The sequence below is a fragment of the Mercenaria mercenaria genome, chromosome 10 (genome assembly GCF_021730395.1).
Source record: "Mercenaria mercenaria strain notata chromosome 10, MADL_Memer_1, whole genome shotgun sequence".
NCBI lineage: Eukaryota > Metazoa > Mollusca > Bivalvia > Venerida > Veneridae > Mercenaria > Mercenaria mercenaria.
The window spans coordinates 32,503,302-32,525,696 of record NC_069370.1 but is presented as its reverse complement, the minus strand read 5'-3'; the positions used below and the strand labels follow the sequence as shown (position 1 = coordinate 32,525,696).

Sequence of the window (22,395 nt, the reverse complement as noted above, 5' to 3'; positions counted from 1 at the left end):
AGTTTAAGGGTTATGAACATGTCTGAAAATAAAAATGTATTGCAAACATAGTTATCTGCACAGAATAGCACTTTAAGGTTGTAAAGATTCAAATATGTATTTACTTAAATCACAATGGTATAGAAACTTAAAAACTCCATTTCAAAAACTGGAACTATATTAACATGATTTTGTTCAAAACACATTGTTTGGAATTTTAAGCTAGTACCAGCCACATCTGCTGATAAAATTCCAGGGAAAAATTCTTCATTTCAAGAAACAAAAGGGCCATGATGCAATATTTATTCAGCTATGTCAAGTAAATATGCTGATATATAGATTATTCCTATCATTTCTAGATATAGAGAAGTTTTCCATAGCAGTAAAGTTTCTATATAAAACAGTAATTTGAATAAGTTACAATATAGCAAATGTACCTGTGTATTCATTGTTGAGCAGGCAAGTTTTTTGGGTTTTTTTTACTGGTAGTGACAAAAACATTTTTACCGACTGGCTACACTGAATACAAGTGTTTATATTATATTGGTATCACACACACCTACGTCACAAAATAAAAGCTTTACTAACTTTTAGAAGGATCTTTATCTCTAGTAAAACATAACTGAAATACATTTCTCCAGGTCAAGCCCCTTTTCAGGCATCAAAATGGTGATTTTAAAATACTGCTATAGCCCAATTTATTGAAAACAGCGGCCTTGAGCAAAGTTTCAAGGTTTGCAACGGACCATGCAAACCTAAGAAGATAGAGATATAAACTGCTTGCATTAACAACAAACATTGCAAAACAAAAACTACCGTGGTGTACTTAATTCAATGAAGCAAGTAAGCAAAGTTAAGCATGAAATATTCCAATAAACTCCTATTTATAAACACATCAAGAAAATTGCTTTTTTCAACCTTTCTCCATGAAACAAACACAGTCATCATATGTTAAGTATCTTAATATGCAAAAACAATTATTCTATACCATTTTCCTTCAGTATACAAAAAAAATAAAAAATAAACTTTGTAACCGACAGAAAATTGTTAAAGCTTGTGATAGTTAATACTCTGGAACAGAAAATGCTCACAGATTGCTTTAATCATGTTAAAATGTAACTGCAAGTAAAGGAGTAAGGGAGGTAACTTTATCTGCAAAAATTGTCTGAATGCATCATCCCAGTGTATAGAAGAAACTGGCAAATTTGGTTTCCACAATGCAATGGCACACTTTAATAGCACATTGTGCACATTTCATGCAGATAAGCATATCCCCCTTATCCAATTAAAGCAAAATGATATTTAAGGACACCTCGTTTCAGAAATAGGTAGCACCTATAATTAAACCTTACAAATAGCCGTACAAAGAAACTACGTAAAATTTTCTCAATGTTTGACTGGATTAGAAACAATAAACCAGATAAAAAAGAAACATTTAGAAACTGTCAGTTGAAGCTCTCTTTTGAGCTTTCCAGGCTGGTAAAAACTACTGTGAATTTTGATGAAAGCTTTGTAACTTGCAAAACCCACACCAACAACAACATATGATCTGAACCATTTCTTAACATGATCACCATTAATTTATATAATGAAAACAGTAACTTAGCATGCCATTTAACTAGGAAATAATTTTGTTACAAAGCAGCCATCTATACATTAATTCATACAACAACAATTGTATTTAACACAGCTATGAAATTGTGGTCCAAACCGTTATAACAGGGAAATATCACGGGCACTGACACCAGTACAGTTTACGGCACGTACCAATCAATGCCTTATATCACGTGTATAGGATATCCTCATTTCTACAAGATGAAAATCAGAGATTCACTTTATATACACTATACAATACTGCCAACTACACTGTATATACATATCAAACAATTAGAATCACAAGGAATCAACTTTTTTCTTTCATTACGAACTGAAATCGAAATTCCTTAAGACAAACTAAGAGGGAGTATATCGAGCCAGCCAAAAATGCAAAATATGCTTATGACTGCAAATTTTGCTGACGAACGCTATTAAAATGATCAAACTGAAAAGAAAAATTGTAAATTAAAGTGATAGTTTAACTGAATGCCTTCAACATATATGCTTTGAGATTTTTTTCTTTTTTGTAATGTAATTAAGATAGCTGAGAATAAATGTATCCACCCCCACCCGCCCCCGCCCCAACCCCATTCAAGTATTTGGAGAAATTTATCCTTTTCAGTAAAACAATAACACATTTATCTGAATACATGTGGAAACTGTTTTAAAATGAGAAAGAAGAGTTCTTTAATATCCTCTGTCTCCTAACTTTACCATTCAAACATTTGCAACCTGTAAGTAAGTCAATTTATTTTCTTGAGCATGAAACTTCATTGTTTTGACCCAAACAGCTATTTCGTAGAGATATAAGCTCATAGATTTTGACCTTTGAAAATAAAATGAATAGAAATTTTACTACTTCACTGGGGTTAAATTTTGCAACAAAAATTAGACCCCTATAAAAAAAATGAGTGTTTTCAAAGTAAGCCGTTTTTAAAATGTCCCAGGTATCAAATAATGTAATGGGACAAAAAAAGCATCTTTCTCCCTGCATAATATTACAACCTTGTAGCACAGTACAGCAAGTATATAATCAACATCATGATTATCGTTATAAGATAGAAATTAAACAGAACAATAACTTACTTTTGTTAATTGTATGCTAGAGAAAAATATTTGAAGTACTTTCTTCCATTTTTTATTTATTATACTAAAATTCCCAGTGTCCTACTGAAGTTATATTTCTTTAACAGTTCTGATAATATATTCCCTTTCCTTAAATTAATATCTTATAAACATATAAAACGCTTATAACAGGGGTAGAAGAATTCAATGTCACAACTGTTTTTTTCTAATTCTTAACTGCATATAAAACAAAACTTTATATCCATCAACTTTGCATCAGAACATTTTAAGTCGTTTTAATCTTAAAAAACTACCAAAATAGCAAAACTGTTTTCTGAACACAAGAAAGCTTCACAAGAATTCAATGTCACAGAAAAAATTCAACCAACATTAATAAGAAAATATATACATGATCGTATGAAACAGAATAACAAGATTATATACAACGTTCTATATACATCTGGAATATATTCACAATGAAAGCACAATTTGCAAAGAGTTCTATGAATGAAAGTTTTAATGGTATGTAAGTTTCTTTTTTTCCAAGAATTTGTCTAGCACTACAAATGTTTGTTCTTTAATTGTACCTTAAAGAACCTGATCCATGTAATTTTTTCTTCAGATACATTCTCTTCTTTTTCCCATTCTGTTTTATTTCGCGAAATATTGATAATTCTTTCAATAAGTGATGAATTTTAGTACAATTTCCTAGAAAGCAAAAACTTCTAGTTCAACTTGTTGAATCTCTTTCTTGACTTTCCTCTTATTTGATTTGTTCTTATAATCAAACTTTATATTCTAAACACTTTGTTTTCTTACTGCCCTGTCTTCCTCCAATACTGCTTTGCTGAGCCTTACATGCTCAAACACTGCCCTTACTTTTTTAAATTCCTTGGCAACACTTTTTGTATGCTTCTTTTCATCTCTTTGAATGTTTCATACTTATTGATGATCTTCTATCACCTCTATTCTCATTCCATTCGGGATCGTTTTCATCATCACAAGTTGAAGTTGACGTTCCACTTGGTGCTGGCGAGGCAGCAAAAGTTGCGGAATCCAATGGTTCAAAGTCGGGACTGATAAATTCCATACTAGGATCGTCCTGTACTTTAACAGTTCTTGGACGTCTGTATGTATTTCTAGTTGAACTCACTCTGTTCTGTTCAATTTTCATTTCTTCGTACACATCCTCGGGTATGGGGAACTGTCTTGCCGGCCATAGCTCCATATATTCATAATCATTGTAGCTATCATACTCTCTGACACTGTCATCAAATGTATTTGATCTACGTGAGGTTGACCCACTTCGTCGCCTTTCTTCGTGAATGTATGACAAACATCCAGCACTATCTGTCTGGAAAGAGGCTTCATTTAAACTACACTCTGGTGAGAATGTTTCCAATGTATTACTCTCACTTTCTCTAGAAAACCGTCCACGGCGTACAGGAGGGTATGTAATGAAATTTCGGAATCTTTTTCTCTCCTCCGCTTCCATAGTCTCATGTCTGTCAGCAAATGTATCATCAGTCATGTCTTCCACCTTAAAAAGTAAAGCAGATTTGTATGTTCCAGATTTTACTCTGTTTACTTCTTCCCACTCAATTGACCTATTTACATACCGATAAAACAACAAAGTGAGAACTGTCTGTACATTTAAAGTCAGTTTAAATTTTGTGAAATGGCATATACAGCAAGTACAGGAAATTTGTACAGATTTTTGCAAAATTTATCTCCCCTGATAAATGTGACTAATATGGCTGCTTGGGCAAATAATCATTACTATGTTAAAGGATCCTATTTTAACTTTCGTAGCTGGTTTGCCAAAGATTTCTGGAGGTGCACCTTGGAAATAATACCTCACACCTAAAAATATTACTCAAAAGATACCACACTTGAGGTCAATATTCTGTATATAGTTTCTACCCATACAATTGGTCAGAGAAATTGAGAAAAACAAGTATTATTGTGTTTACCTCTTGTTCTGCCTGTGGCTCCTCAGTATCCTGCTCTGACTGACCAAGTTCTCTCCATCTGAAATGATTCATACAAATTAATTTATCATTATAATGAGAAGAGAGCACTAACTCAAGGGGAACAACCTGCTCTTACATTTCCATATCAAGTAAATTCATGATTTCACCCCTTGTTAGAAGCGGAATTTTCTACCTTTACTATTGTCTGGCTTAATGTTGTACTATATCAAGACATTTAATGAAAATTTCAGACACATCTGATGTCAGGGAAGTTTTTTCTCTTTCACTGTTAAAACACCATCAATACATTTCATTTTGGAAAACTGCCTCATCAAAAATCACAGGAATAACCCAGAGGTCCCTCTAGGCATTCAGGGATGGACTGGGTGGGAACCTGGCTGTATAGAACAACTGACCTTCCACAAGCCAGCTTAGGATCTTTCTCACATGAAGAATTCTAAACACAAAGCAAGATTTCAAACACACATCAGTGAGAGGCAAGTGACTCAGCGACTTTAACCACTTGGCCATGACGGCAAAAGTGTTTACCTCTACTCAAGGTATCAGATTCTAGTGTCAGTGTAATTGAGGTTCAAGTTAACCTCTGAATCAGTATTATGAACTGTTTCTCTTGGGTTTCTTATCACACAGGCACAATTATAGCTCAATGACTTTTCAGCTTTTCATGGAGGACAACCCTAGGTGCCCCTCCATACATCATTTCAGGCATAGGCACCCTGGTAGAACCACAAACCTTCTGCAAGCGAGCTGCCTCGTTTCTACACATAGAAGAATTGGTTTATACTAATTTATTTTAGCTTGTGATGAAAGCTTCAAGCTTATTTGAACTCCCCACGAGTCTGATTCCTGGAAAAACCAGTATTGGTGTCATATGAGAAGGCATCGTGGGGCTGGAACCCATGACCCCCCAGGTTGAGCAGCCAATACCTTGACCACAAGCCCACCTTTTCAGACCCAGTGGGGCAGGGCTTTCAGTCTGGGCAGTGGAGGCCTCTAGTACTATGGACTTTCTTATATCCAAGTTTCTATTTCAATCAGCAACTGCAGGTTTCAATCAAAATAAGCCATCAAGCATCAAAAGGCCAATCTGCATAAGTTTTGTTCTAAATATAAAATCCTTAATACATGTACTTCAGATTAAATTTTATTGAAATATGTTGGGAAACCTTGCAAATCAATTATTGAGAGAAGAACTTACTTCGGAGTCTGAATCTCTTTATACTGCAGTTTTTCCACTCTTGTTGATGCAGCCATACTGTATGGGATAACAATGTTGTTGATATCATAGGCATTCTCAAACCTCTTCTTTCTATGCTCCTTCTGGTCTTTCAAGGCGCTGGACGATGCGCTGTGTGACAGAGTTCCATCTTTCATCTGCGGAGAATGAGTCGGGGTTTGACTCAGCGTACTGAGACTGTCCATATCTGTGTCCTGATTGATCATAGACTTCTTCAAAGCTGCTAAACACACACAAAAATAATTAACATAATGGAAAATGGATAAATAGGCATACAAATTCACTATAAACTAGACATAGGAAATAAGAGATCAATATAAATGCACCTTTACTAATCCAACCTTTTCTGTATTACAAAGTGCTTCTATTGTGACATTCTGATACAAGCAAAACTGTATTATCTGCACTATAAAATACTTACTGATATTTCATTTTATTATCGGCTTGTTAGAAGTCAATTTTTACAAGTAAGCTGACAAAGTCATAAGAAGCAGGTTTTAAAAGCTAAATCAAACACATATGAATAAATCCTAAATGTTTTTGTTGTGCAAAAAGATATGATATTGTGTCTTAAACCGTTTTCATTTTCCACTCAATCCTGTAATTGCAAGAGAAGTAAACTAATAGATACTACTGGCCTAAGGCAAGAGTTGCCATTATTTGCGGAACACAACTTTAAATTAAATATCAAAACTTCTGTTATTGATATTAAGAAAACTAGCACAAATTGCACATTTGTAAAATCTTTTTTGGTTATTTCAAGGACTTAGAAATCAATTTCTAGACTTTATTTAATGTATTTCTATTGTTGATTTTCGGGTCTATCTCTATATGAACAATGCAAAAAAGATTCCAACAAAAGCGTTTAGTTCTCTTTTCTTTCATTACATCAAGATCTTTAATCAGTGTATCTGACTGATGCTCTTAAATAGGGCTTTGTCAAATGATCATTGCTCTGTATAGTAGTAGCAACCACAGCTGATAAGCTAATCAGGCTTCTATAATAAGGAAATTTCCTAATTTTCATGGGTCACTGTACTTTTTTGGCCATAAAATCAGTATTTGTAAAGGTACAGAAATAAATCAAACATGCTTCAAACGGTCATAAAATGCCCCATATGGCTGAATAAATCGTTTTCCAGCTGTGTACCCCACTGAGCCTCAAGGCTTTGTTTATTCACAGCAGCATGACACTTCCTAACAAGCTGCCGATAATTGCACTAAAGAGACGTTGCACTCATTGGGTACCTTCTTCAAATCAAAATGCGAGTTACAAGATTCTAATGAATATTAAAATAATTTATGTAACAAGAAAGCTGATTGGATGACCTTTACGATGGTAGGCATGAAATTTATGTCCAATATTCATGAGCTAAGATATAGGCCCCTAAAGTCAACTTGAAAACTTTGACAAAATAAGCATTTTTTTCAAATTTTCATTAAAAGTTATGAAAAATATGATTAGTAGAAATACTTTTTGAAATGTACATAAAAATTTATTCTGCCAGGGTGGATAACAGACTGCAATTTTTTATGAAATGCCTTCAGTGTTCTTAAATACATACTCCAGACAAGCATCAATAACACTTACTAAAATAGTGAAAGAAGAAAAATAATAGTGAAAAGCAGAAATATTTATATCATAAGAGGAAATTTTATGCTCTCTGAGCTATGTATTTCCTTTCATTGGCATGTATTGTGATGTATAGATGGAGTGACTTGAAAGTCAGAATAACATATTAACTAGAGTATATTCTCCTTCCTACGCATAGAAATAATTCTTATCCTTACCAACTGCTAGTTGTGCTGCTCTTCGTCTCTTCAGTTCCTTCCTACGCATTCTAGTTTCTGCAGTAACCTTCTTTGATTTCTTATGTGGGGATTTACCATCATATTTGCTGCGTAATTCTACAATTCAAAGTAACTTGTTAATAGCCATTACACAAGTAGAAACACGCTTTATCTTCTTCAACAAAAACAAAGTTTGAACCATCTCGTACATTTCTTCTCACTGTGAAATGTTTATTATAAAAAGCTTGATTTTGGTCCTCTTTAAGTCAGTCCTAACTCAACCTGTCATATTTCTTTTAAATTAACTACAATTTAAAATCAGTCAAGTACATAAATAATAACACTTGCATGTAACCTTAAATTTCTCACTTTTCCCAAACTGTCCAACAGTATCTCACATTTTTGCTCCTCCAGACACCTATTTTTCAAAGATTGTCAAATAAAGTGAATATAAAGTAACCTTGACCTAAAAGCATGTATGTGACACATTGTCTCATCATGGCGTACATTTGTGTGCAGTACAAAGATTTTGTAATTCACCAATGCACCTAAAAGTTATTGATTGAATGGTGACCTTGACCTTCGACCGACAACCACGGGTTATGTGCGAGACACAGTCTAATCATGGGGGACATGTCATTTCTGTGTAGTAATAAAACGAGTCATTGACCATTAAGCGTTCACCTGTGTACAAGGCTTCAAGTGTGTTTGTATAACGTAACGGTACAAGTACAGAGGTAGGTTTCTTCTATGTTAACGTATATAATATACATGTCACACATAATTTTTTAACCTAGGGCAATAATTTGAACAATTACAGTAGACAGTACATGCCAAATATCAAGATCTAGCTATTATTGATTCAGAGAAGAAGACTTTCAAAGTTTCTTATATATGTGAACCATTAGGATAATCCATCAATGCATATAAAAGTTATGGAGCAGAAACAAGTTTTACTTGACCTTCAATTGTGACCTTGAACTGTAACCTACAAGAATATGTACACGCATAATCTACACAATGCCCTCTATTCACATACCAATTTTTTAACCCAAGCTTGAAAACTTTTGGATTAATTGCAGGATCCAGATTTTCGGACAGACAGATGGACGGAAGGCATTCTTATAGTCCCCTCTGGCATTCCATCAGCAGTGGACTAACAAACTTGTGAGAGGACCTTACCAGGATCCTAAGTGACCAATTTTGCTGCAATTCTAATATATGTAGTTTTAGGGATGTTTGACGATGGACACCAGATCATCCATCTAGAATACCAATAACTCACACCGAATCTTTGATTTATCTGAGCTTAAAAAATAGAGCTCTGTGGTTATAATTTTCTACTACTGAAACTGAATGGTAAGGTGTTTCAATGCTTATCACATGACAACTTACTGGCTGATGTTAGAAGGACAGCTGCCGCAGTCTTGTTATACTTCTTGCGATTGTTCTTTCTTGACTGCTCTTTTATCTGGGCATTTAATAACTTCTGTCGTCTGCAAACATCAAATAAATACTTGTAAAATAAATTTAGACATTGATTACACGATGCAAACGCCCAGTTTGACCTGAAGAATGAAAACACAACTTGTTTTAAACAATTAGCAACTTTATCTACTAAACAGCTCATTGATACATTTGTAATAATTACATACTCATTATGAAGTCTGATATGTAACTATGGAACCCAAAACATATTTTTCTAATATTATTACTGACATATTACTTTCATATATCAGCTGTCTGATGTCATTTCTTACATCATCATATCATCACATTGTTATTTTCAAGTTCAAACAATTTAAGAACTCTACAATGTAGATCTCCAGCTATGCCTCATTAAGTGGAACAAGTATGTAAGTTATGCAGTGAGAAATATGCACATATTCTTCTATGGATTAATACTGTATAACTAATGTCAAAAAATTATCTCGAATGAAGGAATTGTGAATAATTTTCAATACTAGATTAATAGCATATATAACAATAACCAATGTTTAAACAATTATCTGACCTTTTCCTTGGTATCTAACCAAGCTTACCCTTTCATCTAACCAATAATGTCAGACTATACTGACCTCAGTTTAAAATGAGGCCTTGAAAAACTATTATTATTAAGCCTGAAATGCCTTTTCCCTGTAGATTTATGTTTATAGGAAATTCTGACAATCAAAATCCTTAAATCAGGACCAGTCCACTGTCCTGAAAAACTCCCAGGCTTATTTGAAGTCAATATAAGATTTTACTCTATAACAAACTGTTAAAGTGACATAGAAAAACAAACGCTGTGCCTGGAAACAAAAGTAAACACTAAAATTGACAGCCGGAAGCCTTCTACAGGGACCAATATATACAAGCATGTCAAGTAAAGCATTATTAATTTTTCACAGTAATTTTTATTATACTAAATGTATCCAGTAATACTCTTGTTTCTAACTGCATTTTTCTCCCAATATAGCTATTGAAATTCCCAACCAGGCTTTAACTGACAAGCAAATCATGTACTTTCGTAATCATATGATACTACCAGATAAAATTAATTGCTGGTAGCTAGCGACAGATACCTTGACAAGTTAAATAGGCTGTACTTGCAAAGAGAAAATTTACACTTATTGATGCCGAAAACATACATGTGCAAAGTCTGAAAGCATTTGGGCAGGTAGTTTTTAAGATACCTGCTTACATGCAAAACTTTTGTGATGCCAACGCCAAAAAATGGGCGACAACATTATTAAATATTGATCAAATGTTTTCAAATACACGAGCTAAAACTGGAACCAAAGTTTACCTCTGAGTCTGTGTCAACAGTGAGTGACAGAGACACAATATCGGCCTGTATCAATACTGGGCTTTATCTCATTTCAAATCAAGCACACAAATATGGCTTATAAATATGACTTGCTCTTTATTGACATGAAAAACAAAAACCCACCTTTTTTCTGCAGCAATGGCCCTCATGGTGACTTTTGGTTGTGACTTTGAAGACTGCCATTCTCCACTCTTCAAAAGTGCTTCAAAGTGCAGTGGCAAGGCTATTTCTAAATGAAAGAAGTGTCCTAGTATGAAACATAAATCTACTAAACAGAGTTACAGTTCTTTGTTAGTTCATGCAGTTGATGAAATAGAGGGCCCAGAATGTTCATCTGACATAGTTCTTACCCCATATATCTAGTATTTAATTTGACGCAGTATTCATTAGAATAAACAGAACATTAACCTAAGTTTTTCAACAACCTGACTTTAATACTGTCCAAGTCATCAATCGTACAACTTCTAAAGCTGACAGGAAGAAAACAACAGTTGGTCGCCGCACGAAAAATCTTGTATACATGTATGCAATCCTTGTTCAACCATGCATCAAACAGCATCACTTATTTTTCATTTGCAGTTATATTAGAAAGAAAACGTAAGAATTTCTTACCTATGTCTGTTTTTACATTAAAACCATCATAACCGGAAGTCAGAGCAGAAGCATTTACATACATAACCAAAGTTTGTGATTCTGGAGATTACTGGCGTGAGTGGGGGAGGAGTTGGACACACAAGATTTAGGGATAGAAGGATGTACGGACAGCAGCACTACTATATGCCCCCCCCCCCCACATAAATGTGTGAGTCCCTGGGGGTGTTCCAAGGTTTTTCTATGATTTGACCCTAGGACCAAGTTTCTGATCTTTAATAATCCGGTTTCAACTCTTGACCTAGATTTTACAAAGAAAAACAGACTGACTTGTATGTAGGATGTGACCATTAGTGTTAGCAATGATTTTCTATTATCTGGCTCCATCTTTTTAATACTGTCTATAAAAACTGTAACCCAGTTTCAAAGATGTACTAGATTTCACAGACATAAACATTCTAAGATAAACCTCTATTGTCAACAAGCTTTTTCTATGATTTTACACACTGACCAAGTTTAAGACCTTAGGTAACCAGACTTTGAACCTAGATTTCATTCAGAAAGTTTATTAAGATCAAGCAGAAAATGTAGCCTTCAGAGAGTTGCATTGTAACAATGTTTATTTTTTCATTATTATCTCGCCTAGTGACCTTGGTTTAATCAAGACAAGCATTCTGACAGATTTACGAAGATCAAGTAGACAAGAGCTCATAGAACACGAAATGCCCTCCTTGATGCATTCAGTAACTGCACAAGGAACAGAAATTATTTTATCACTGTGCACTAGATGTTCGACATACTTACCTCAAATCAATAATTATGGGTCATTTACCAGTCATATGTGATCTCCGTATCAAATGTGATCTTAGGCCAAAGCATTCTTTAGTTATTTGGAAAAAAGTTCTAGTACCTTCTACTGTTCTGGGTCAATGTGACCTTGACCTTTGACCTAATGACGTCAAAATCAGTAGGGGTCATCTGCTGGTCATGATCAACCTCCCTATTAAGTTTCGTGATCCTAGACCCAAGCGTTCTCAAGTTATCGTCCGGAAACGGTTTAACTGTTCTGGGTCACTGTGGCCTTGACCTTTGACCTAATAACCTCAAAATCAATAGGGGTCATCTACTGGTCATGACCAACCTCCCCATTAATTTTCATGATCCTAACCTAAGCGTTCCAAGTTATCGTCCGGAAACAGTTCAACTGTTCCGGGTCATTGCGACCTTGGTCTTTGACCTGCTGACTTCAAAATCAATACGGCATATCTGCTGGTCATGATCAACCTCCCAATTAAGTTTTGTAACCCTAGGCCCAAGCGTTCTCAAGTTATCGTCAGGAAACAGTTTAACTGTTCCAGGTCACTGTGACCTTGACCTACTGGCCTCGACCTTACCTACTGGCCTCAAAAGCAATAGGGGCCATCTGTTGGTCATGATCAACCTCTCTATTAAGTTTCTTGATCCTGACCTCAAGTGTTCTCAAGTTATCGTCCGGAAACAGTTTCACTGTTCCAGGTCACTGTGACATTCAACTAACTGACCTCAAAATCAATAGGGGTCATTTACTGGTCATGACCAACCTCCCTATCTGTTTTCACTATTTTAGGTCCTTGGAAGCATTCTTGAGTTACCAGAAACCCTTTAACTGTTCCTGGTCAATGTAACCTTGACCTTTGACGTACTGACCTCAAAATCTGTAAGGGACATCTGCTGGTCATGACCAACCTCCCTTTCAACTTCCATGATCATAGGCCCAAGCGTTCTTGAGTTATCATCTGGAAACCAACTGGTCTACGGACCGACCAACATCTGCAAAACAATATACCCCTCCTAAGGCGGGCATAAATACTGGTAAATTTGTAACTTCAAAACATTTTTATACCTTGTGGGAATGACAAAACTGGATGAAAAGCTGGATCCAACAGCGGCACCTTCTCCATGATAGGCATACACTCTGCATCAAGTTTTTGCACATTATTATATCGTCCCCCACACATGGGACATGGCATCACAGGCGGGTAACATTGACATTTCACACTAGATAAGCGCGCTGCTTTGGTTCACTTGATGTAATCCAGCTGTGTGAAGGAGTTTACGTTTTCTATAAAACCTCACTGGTCTACAGCGAGCTGATACACATGAAGCATCTAATGGCTGACCCAACACTGGGGACATATTTGCACTAGAACAATCACTCAATGCCTTTCCATTAACTGGAGTACATGACTGCTGAGAATGTGCAGAACTTGATGAGTCTTGGTTGGAAACATCCACAATGCCATTCAGCGACTTAGAAGAATCCTTGTTCAAAGTACCAAGCCCCGCTGCTGGAGCGGGTGAAAGACTATTTCCAAGAGATTGGGACAACCTAGAAGCTTGCTTATTCACACTGATCATTAAAGTTGCTACATTTGCTGGGGACATTTCCTGAGCCCTTTTTGAGCCAGCATCCCCACTTGGTCCAACTGACAAGGGTGGGTCAGACAAGGTAACCACACCCTTACTCGTTCTTATAGTTTTGTAGATTTCACTCTGTTGCCGAATACGATACTCGAGATCAGACACTTGCGCTTGCAACCAAGTCCATCTTGCCATTATAGCCGCTCGATCAACAGACCATTTCCACTCCGCACGCTTATATCTGTAATACAAAAGCCTTCTTATTTTTTCAAAAAGAACCCAAACATCCAACCCTATATAAGAATACAAGTGTAGATGTTCTTGCACATTTTTAAACCATTCGTTAACTATAACACTGGTGTGCCTTTTAAAGTTATTATTATGATTAAACCTATATTTGCAGGAGGGCATAGCCTAAATGCCAAAATACAATCTATGCTTAAAGAGTGCTAGTTACCAAGTAAAGCATGTCATTGCGCTTAGATTAAGTTAGAAAGTTGCATATTATGAATAATACCTAAATGCAATAATTAGTACTCTGCAATTCTAATTATATCAAATATCAGAGTTAAGTTTTTAATGCAACAAAACAGAGTAAGATGATGTCATACACACTGTACAGCATTCCAGTAACAGGTTACTGCACATGTATGCTTCCAGTTATTGGCATGGCTTGTAAGATTTTAACAGTTTAATAACAATGTTCCTGCATTAAATTATACCCCAACTGGTCCTTTAGAATGACAATTTCCTTATATATATATATATATATATATCAGTCATTCAAATATTCAACTTGCTAAGTAACTGACATTGCCATCATTTTGTGAAACAATTAACTTCAGAAAGCCCAAGTTTTGAGTGACACTTGGGTATCTTACAATCAGCAATTTTCAAGTACCAATCTGGAGCTGGGTTGACTTGGATATATTGCAATAAAAAGCCTTGCCCAAGGCCACCCTTCAATGTAAGAAGCCAAAATATGAATTATATTAATCTCAATAACTTTCAGGCTGGGAATATAATATATATACTTACAAAGGCGTCGGAACATTTTTGTCCGACATCAGAGGGCAATCTTCCCATTCTTCACAACTTTCACCACCAGAACTGCTCTCTGTAACATCCGAGTCAACAATGTCATTCCAGTGACGCAAATTTCTCCGTAGATGGCCAGATTTCCTTTCAGACTCTGAGGAAACACTCTGCTCCATGACAAGAACACTCTTTCGTGCATCAGACTTTTTATTTGATTCAAAGTTATGCTTTGGTTGTGAAGCTTGGAGTTTACGAACCAAAGTTACCAAATTTGACGTTGACAAGTTTTTAACGTCACTACTATTAAATAATGTGTTTGGTAGATCACCAAACGGTCGGGCGGCTTTCGATGCAGCAGACTGTAAATTGTGATGCTGAAAATCAACAAAGGCTTTCAGCTGTAGTTTTACATGTGACTCAAGATGTTTACCTTGAAGCCTGCGTAATCTCCTCAAGAGGAACTGACTCCTTCGCTCAAGAAGATATTCTTTTCTAGTAATTTCTTTCAGATCTGCAGGCTTAACCTCATTGTTTGTCTCTTCAGAAACTACACGAGTTTTCACGCCACTATTCACATGTAAACTTGCGGAGTGTTGCTCTCTTGACGTACTTGGATGTGCAACAGTTTGCTGGGCAGTGGCCGTTCCAATATTTAAACACATTTTGGAAGTTTTACTTAAATCAAGGGCAGTATTCTGTGAATCTGGCACTTTAGAATAAATCAAATTTGAATGTGTATAATTCACCCGCTTTGTCAAGTCATTATGTTTACTTGAATGTCCATTCAAAGTATTTTCTTTTAACACTGGGTTCTGTTTTATAACATGTAGATCTGTTCCATTTGATCCAATTTCTGGAGAGGGCTGATTCATTTTCTTATCACACGCTCTCAGATGATTGTCAATTTTATTGTTCACTTCTGACTTAACTATGGCGTACCGTTGGGGTCGAAAATGCCGATTTAGCTTTAAGACAATTCGAATTAGTACGACCCAGGGTCGGACATATTCCAATTAGTATGACCCTGGTTGAGAAATAGCTTAAAGCTATTTCATTTAGTACGACCCTGGGTCAGACAATTTCAATTTGTATGATACTAAATCGATTTAGTACGACCCTGAATTAAGACAAATCTATTTAGCTTTAAGACAATTCGAATTAGTACGACCCTGGGTCGGACATATTCCAATTAGTATGACCCTGGGTCAGACATTAGCTTTAAGCTAATTCCGAAATAGTATGACCCTGAATTAAGATAAATCTATTTAGCTTTAAGACAATTCGAATTAGTACGACCCTGGGTCGGACATATTCTAATTAGTATGACCCTGGGTCAGACATATTCCAATTAGCTTTAAGATAATTCGGAATTAGTATGACCCTGAATTAAGATAAATCTATTTAGCTTTAAGACAATTCGAATTAGTACGACCCTGGGTCGAACATATTCCAATTAGTATGACCCTGGGTCGGACATATTCCAATTAGCTTTAAGACAATTCGGAATTAGTATGACCCTCAATTACAGCAGCCATCTTTAGTACGACCCTGGGTCGGACATATTCCAATTAGTATGACCCTGGGTCGGACATATTTACAATTAGTATGACCCTGGGTCGGACATATTCCAATTAGCTTTAAGACAATTCCGAATTAGTATGACCCTCAATTACAGCAGCCATCTTTAGTACGACCCTGGGTCGGACATATTCCAATTAGTATGACCCTGGGTCGGACATATTCTAATAAGCTTTAAGACAATTCCGATTTAGTATGACCCTCAATTACAGCCGCCATCTTTAGTACGACCCAGGGTCGGACATATTCCAATTAGTATGACCCTGGGTCGTACTAAATTGAATTGATTTAAAGACATATTATTTAGCTTTAAGACAACTGAATTAGTATGACCCTCGGACAAAATACCAGAATGCACCAAATTCACTGACCAATGAAATCAGGTGTTACATTTTCCTGTACATAATCGTCTATATCCAGAGGCCACCATAGGTCAGTTGAAATAAAATTTTGAAATCTTGAAAACAGTTATCATAAAATGTCGCTTTCAAGTTTCCTTGATCGTGTGAGGGATATAGTAAATGGTGTATTTGATACGCGTACACAAAACGGTGTAAATGATCAATCGATTAAATATTCGCTTATGGGGCTTAATTAATTGCTTTTAAACATTAATGCGCATATGTACCAGGTTTCAAGCTTATCAGATGGCCAGTGCCATAAATACACATTATCTGATTCTTAATGGGACATCATGCTGACGAGACAACAAGCCTGAAATTTCAAAATCAAAATTGATTTCCAGCTGCAGACACTTGTCCTAGGCAAAATAACGTATCTGTTGATAATGCATATATAGCCATATACCTGAATCACTGCAACAATCACTTAAGATTATTATTGGTTGCAAAAAAGGAAAAAATGTTACATAAGCAAGATCAAATAAATGGCACGAAATACAAATACAATAAAAATATAAATAATAATAACATAACGTCTGTTATAATACACTGAAAAGAAAAGAAAAAATGCATTATTTACTTCTTTAATATCTTTTGAACAAATTGTCCTAGAAAAATAGTGGTAATACTCACCTTTCATTCTTTTTGAAATTTAATTGAAGAAAAAAAACTTCATTTCATCATTTTTGTCAATTTAAAATCTGGTTTTATATTTGTTATTCATTGATAAAACATAATATGTTGATGTGCTTATAGAGAAATTGTTGTAAAACAACACACATTGCAGTAACAATATTCTTATACAGTATGCTAGTAAACTACTTGGTATCCAAAAACAAAATTTATTATCAACACAAAAGTTTCGAAAACTTTAACTGATCTGGATTTTAATGAAACATATCAAAAGCAACGCAAGACATAAATAGGAGGTGTCAAGCAAACATTTCATTTGATGTTCCACAGTTTCCATTGAATATCGAGGCCAGATTTGTCAAATTCAGAACTGGATAAACAGAAAATTACATTGAACCACATACTTTTGCTAAACATTTCCATTATACAATGTATTTACAAAGTATAACGTAATAGTGCTAGATATGTTTCATGATTCAATTAACAATATTTCAGTGGTAAATAACTTTCTTGATTGAATGAATTACCACAAGAAAAAACTGATGATTTCATAAATGCAAAATTAACGGAAATAGAAATTATCAATTTGAATTTATCTATGTTATTTTTGTCATAGGTTTTAATTTTTTGTGGTGAAGATTTTGTCATTTGTAATATGACATTATGTAGATATTGTATTCCTGAGAGAGTGATATGAAAAATGTTCCGCACATAGCTCCCCGGTCTTGTTGCAACGAGGCTGATTTCTAAAAAGCAACTGTAAATATAGAATAGTCCGTATCCACATTTTTTTCAGTAATGTGTGAGACGATGGCTCTAGGATTAGAACTCAGCATTCGTATTTATATAGTGAAAAACGAAAACCGAGCACGGCCACTAGCATCAATTTTTATATTTGACTGAACAAAAAGATTTAGCAAAAAAAAAAGCAAAAAATGAATGTCGGGTTTGAAACTCGCACCTGACGGTCATGCTCAATGTGAGGCATTTGATAGAGAATGACAGACCGGTTAGAAAATTAAGTTACCGTTGAAACACCGTGACATTATCCATTATCGCGAGTTCTTTTAAAGAGGGTTACTGCGTTGTTTTTGTTCGTATTATCAATTATATATTAATTGTATATGCCCGCAGTAAATTAACCTATCATCGTTCCTGTGTTTTGTACCGTGCAGTAGTAGAAAACGAATGAATACCTATTAATTGATCATGGGTTCTATTTCTTTGTTTGACTTTTACAATCAAGGCCATAGTAACTCATTATCCGATGATCATCACTACCGACAATATTCCCTAACTCTCCCTTTCCATCCCTACAAATTTACTGCCCAGCCCCCTCCCCGCTCCCCCCTTATTTGTTTTACTATTTGTGTCTTAGATTCCCGTATCATCACTCACCCATTTCCTTACCCCTACCCCGTCATAGAGTGTTATTACTAGACGTCTAGCAAAGGCCAAATTGAAAAGTCAGACATTCAGTCAAACACTTGTAAAATACTAATATTCCAAGTTTCACATAAAATATTGTATTGCTTGAATCTGACTCTATCTTAATTATTACCCTTTCTTCCAATCAGCTCATGCCTCATTGAATCTAACGGGTTTCCTACAATTGTTCAACCTATCCAAAGCCATGTCTCAATAACAACATCTGACCTATCTACGGAAGTGTTGCTTATCTTGCAATGGAAGTCCTGTGCGCCATGCTAATTGTCAATTGCCAAATACCTTATAAGAATATTTCGAAAACGAGTGACATATATAACAATGAAAGGCCGATGCACCATGCTAATTGCCAAATGCTAAACAGCAAATATTTTAATGCTATATTCTAATTACGTAATGCAAAAAAATGACAAATATGTAATAATAAATGCAATGTATATAATATTGAGCATTAAGTATTTGGCATTTAGCGTTAAAAAATGCCATTTCGGATTAAGTAGTTGATTTTATCATTGATTATTGAGCATTTATCAACTGGCCATTACCATGGTACACTGGCCTTTCATAATGCAACATACCAAATGCTATATACATGTGCCTGTGGAAGGCCGATGCGCCTTTCTAATTGGCAAATCGTTAATGAAAAATGCTTTTTACCAAATGCTTGAATCATATATTGGCTGTCAAACGGTAATTGTCAATGGTAAATGCTAACTGTTGAAACAATAAACGCTAAATGCTTATTGCTGAGCAAATAGCTGACAATATCAGTGGATGAATGCATTCTTTATATAGTATATACTCATTGTTCATCGCTCTATGTGATATTTTAGTAAGCATTTTACAGCAAAAAGGTACGGTTCCATGTCCCCATAATAGGTGCAACATATTACTGCTTCAAATCAGTAAGGTAGATTTTTTTCAAAGGAGTAAAGTGACATTCATTAGTTGAAAAAAAATATGATCATATATGTATAAAGCTCAATAATTTGAGAATTACCATTTATCATTTGACTATAAGAATTAGTTTGTATAAAATTTAGCATTTGACAGTAACCATTTTGTATATAGTAGTAGTTGCAGCAGTAGCAGAAGTAGTAGCAGTAGTAGTAATAGCAGTAGCAGCAGCAGCAGCAGCAGCAGCAGCAGCAGCAGTAGTAGTAGTAGTAGTAGTAGTAGTAGAAGCGGTAGCAGTAGCAGTAGCAGTAGCAGCAGCAGCTGCAGCAGCAGTAGCAGAGTAGTAGCAGTAGTAGTAGCAGCAGCAGAAGAGTAGTAGCAGTAGTAGTAGCAGCAGAGTAGTAGCAGTAGTAGTAACAGTAGTAGCAGCAGTAGCAGCAGCAGCAGCAGCAGAGTAGTAGTAGTAGCAGCAGCAGCAGCAGCAGAGTAGTAGCAGTAGTAGTAGCAGCAGCAGAAGAGTAGTAGCAGTAGTAGTAGCAGCAGAGTAGTAGCAGTAGTAGTAACAGTAGTAGCAGTAGTAGCAGCAGCAGCAGCAGCAGAGTAGTAGTAGTAGCAGCAGCAGCAGCAGCAGAGTAGTAGCAGTAGTAGTAGTAACAGTAGTAGCAGTAGTAGCAGCAGCAGTAGCAGTACTAGCAGTTGTAGTAGCAGTAGTGGTAGCAGCAGTAGCAGAGTAGTAGCAGTAGTAGTAGCAGTAGTAGCAGTAGCAGTAGCAGTAGCAGTAGCAGCAGCACCAGCAGCAGCAGTAGCAGTACTAGCAGTTGTAGTAGCAGTAGTAGTAGCAGCAGTAGCAGAAGAGAAGTACCAGTGGTAGTAGTAGCAGTAGCAACAACAGAGTAGTAGCAATAGTAGTAGCAGCAGCAGCAGCAGCAGAGTAGTAGCAGTAGTAGTAACTGTAGTAGCAGTAGAAGAAGCAGAGTAGTAGCAGTAGTAGTAGCAGCAGCAGCAGAAGTAGCAGTGGTAGTAGCAGTAGTAGTAGCAGCAGCAGCGGCAGCAGTAGCAGTAGTAGTAGCAGAAATAGCAGCAGCAGCAGCAGCAGCAGAGTAGTAGCAGTAGCAGTAGCAGCAGCAGCAGCAGAGTAGTAACATTAGTAGCAGCAGCAGCAGCAGCAGCAGCAGCAGCAGAGTAGTAGCAGTAGTAGTAGCAGCAGCAGCAGAGTAGTAGCAGTAGTAGTAACAGTAGTAGCAGTAGTAGTAGTAGTAGCAGCAGCAGCAGCAGCAGTAACAGTACTAGCAGTTGTAGTAGCAGTAGTAGTAGCAGTTGTAGTAGCAGAGTAGTAGCAGTAGAAGTAGCAGAGTAGTAGCAGTAGTAGTAGTACTAGCAGCAGCAGCAGCAGCAGCAGAGTAGTAGCAGTAGTTGCTGTAGCAGTAGCAGCAGCAGTAACAGTACTAGCAGTTGTAGTAGCAGTAGTAGTAGCAGCAGCAGCAGAATAGTAGCAGTAGTAGTAACAGTAGTAGCAGTAGCAGCAGCAGAAGCAGCAGTAGCAATACTAGCAGTTGTAGAAGCAGTAGTAGTAGCAGCAGCAGCAGGGTAGTAGCAGTAGTAGTAACAGTAGTAGCAGTAGCAGCAGCAGCAGTAGCAGTACAAGCAGTTGTAGTAGCAGTAGTAGTAGCAGCAGTAGCAGAAGAGAAGTACCAGTGGTAGTAGTAGCAGTAGCAGCAGCAGCAATAGTAGTAGCAATAGCAGTAGCAGTAGCAGTAGTAGTAGTAGTAGTAGTAGTAGCAGCAGCAGAGTTGTAGCAGTAGCAGCAGCAGTAGCAGAGTAGTACCAATAGTAGCAGTATCAGTAGTAGCAGTATCAGTAGTAGCAGTAGCAGAGTAGTAGATATATCATTGTGGAAGCATGCACGGATGATATATCACGCGGCTATGTATGTAAAAACATATGTATATTGTAAAAGCATGCACTGATGACATTTCACGCGGCTACCTGTGACGATGCATATGACCAAATACACTCACTGTAGAAGCCTGCACAAAAAATATTTCACGTAGCTATCTGTGACGATGTATGTCACTAAAAATAGTCACTAGCAGTAGCAATAACAGCAGCAGCAGTAGTAGTAGAAGTAGCCGTAGCAGTAGCAGTAGCAGTAGCAGTAGTAGTAGTAGCAGCAGTAGCAGTGGCAGCAGCAGTAGAAGCAGCAGCAGTTGCAGAGTAGTAAGAGCGGTAGCAGTAGAAGTAGTAGCAGTAGCAGTAGTAACAGCAACAGCAGCAGCAGCAGTAGCAGTGTAGTAGCAGAAGCAGTAGCAGTAGTACTAGCAGTAGCAGTAACAGTAGCAGCTGTAGTAGTAAAAGTAGCAGTAGTAGTAGTAGTAATAACAGCAGCAGCAGTAGTAATAGTAGTAGAAGTAGTAGTAGTAGTAGTACCAGCAGCAGCAGCAGCAGCAGCAGAAGCAGTAGCAGAGTACTGGTGGTAGTAGTAGTAGTAGTAGTAGTAGTAGAAGTATTGATCGTACACTCTTGAGTCCTCTCCCTGGAAAGACCAGTACTGGTGAATTATGATTAGGCTCGATCGTGACCTCAGTTGGACTCGAATCTTCGACTCCCGGGTCAAGCGGCTATCGACATTTTCAAAAGCTATAACAATACAAATTAAGTTTTCTAATTAATTAAAGGATGATTCAGGACAAATATAGTATTGAAGGTAATTATGTAACTTTTACAAGCCCTTATTACTGAACAAAAACTGGAATTTCAAACATATGATGTGCTGTTTTGACTTGTTTTAATAGCTAAAGAAAGAAGATTTTTTGATGTTTCGGCAGAAAAAAATATCATGTGATAAAAAGAATATTACATTTGTGACTTTCCACATTGAATTTATTAAACTCGTTGAATAAAATTGATTAAATGCTCGGCAGAGCCTCGCATTATATAATT

General features: G+C 36.4%; 1 protein-coding gene across 1 annotated transcript; it reads right to left on the bottom strand.

Annotated features, from left to right (window-relative positions):
* Positions 1–3,171: 3,171 nt before the first annotated feature.
* Positions 3,172–15,421, bottom strand: LOC128559857 (KAT8 regulatory NSL complex subunit 1-like). Its single transcript, XM_053552628.1, is given in 9 exon segments — positions 3,172–4,180; positions 4,614–4,671; positions 5,833–6,094; positions 7,663–7,779; positions 9,058–9,158; positions 10,595–10,700; positions 12,945–13,123; positions 13,125–13,703; positions 14,501–15,421. Coding segments are annotated over 9 exon segments (2,895 nt in total). The 5' UTR covers positions 15,373–15,421; the 3' UTR covers positions 3,172–3,559.
* Between the last annotated feature and the right edge of the window lie 6,974 nt (positions 15,422–22,395).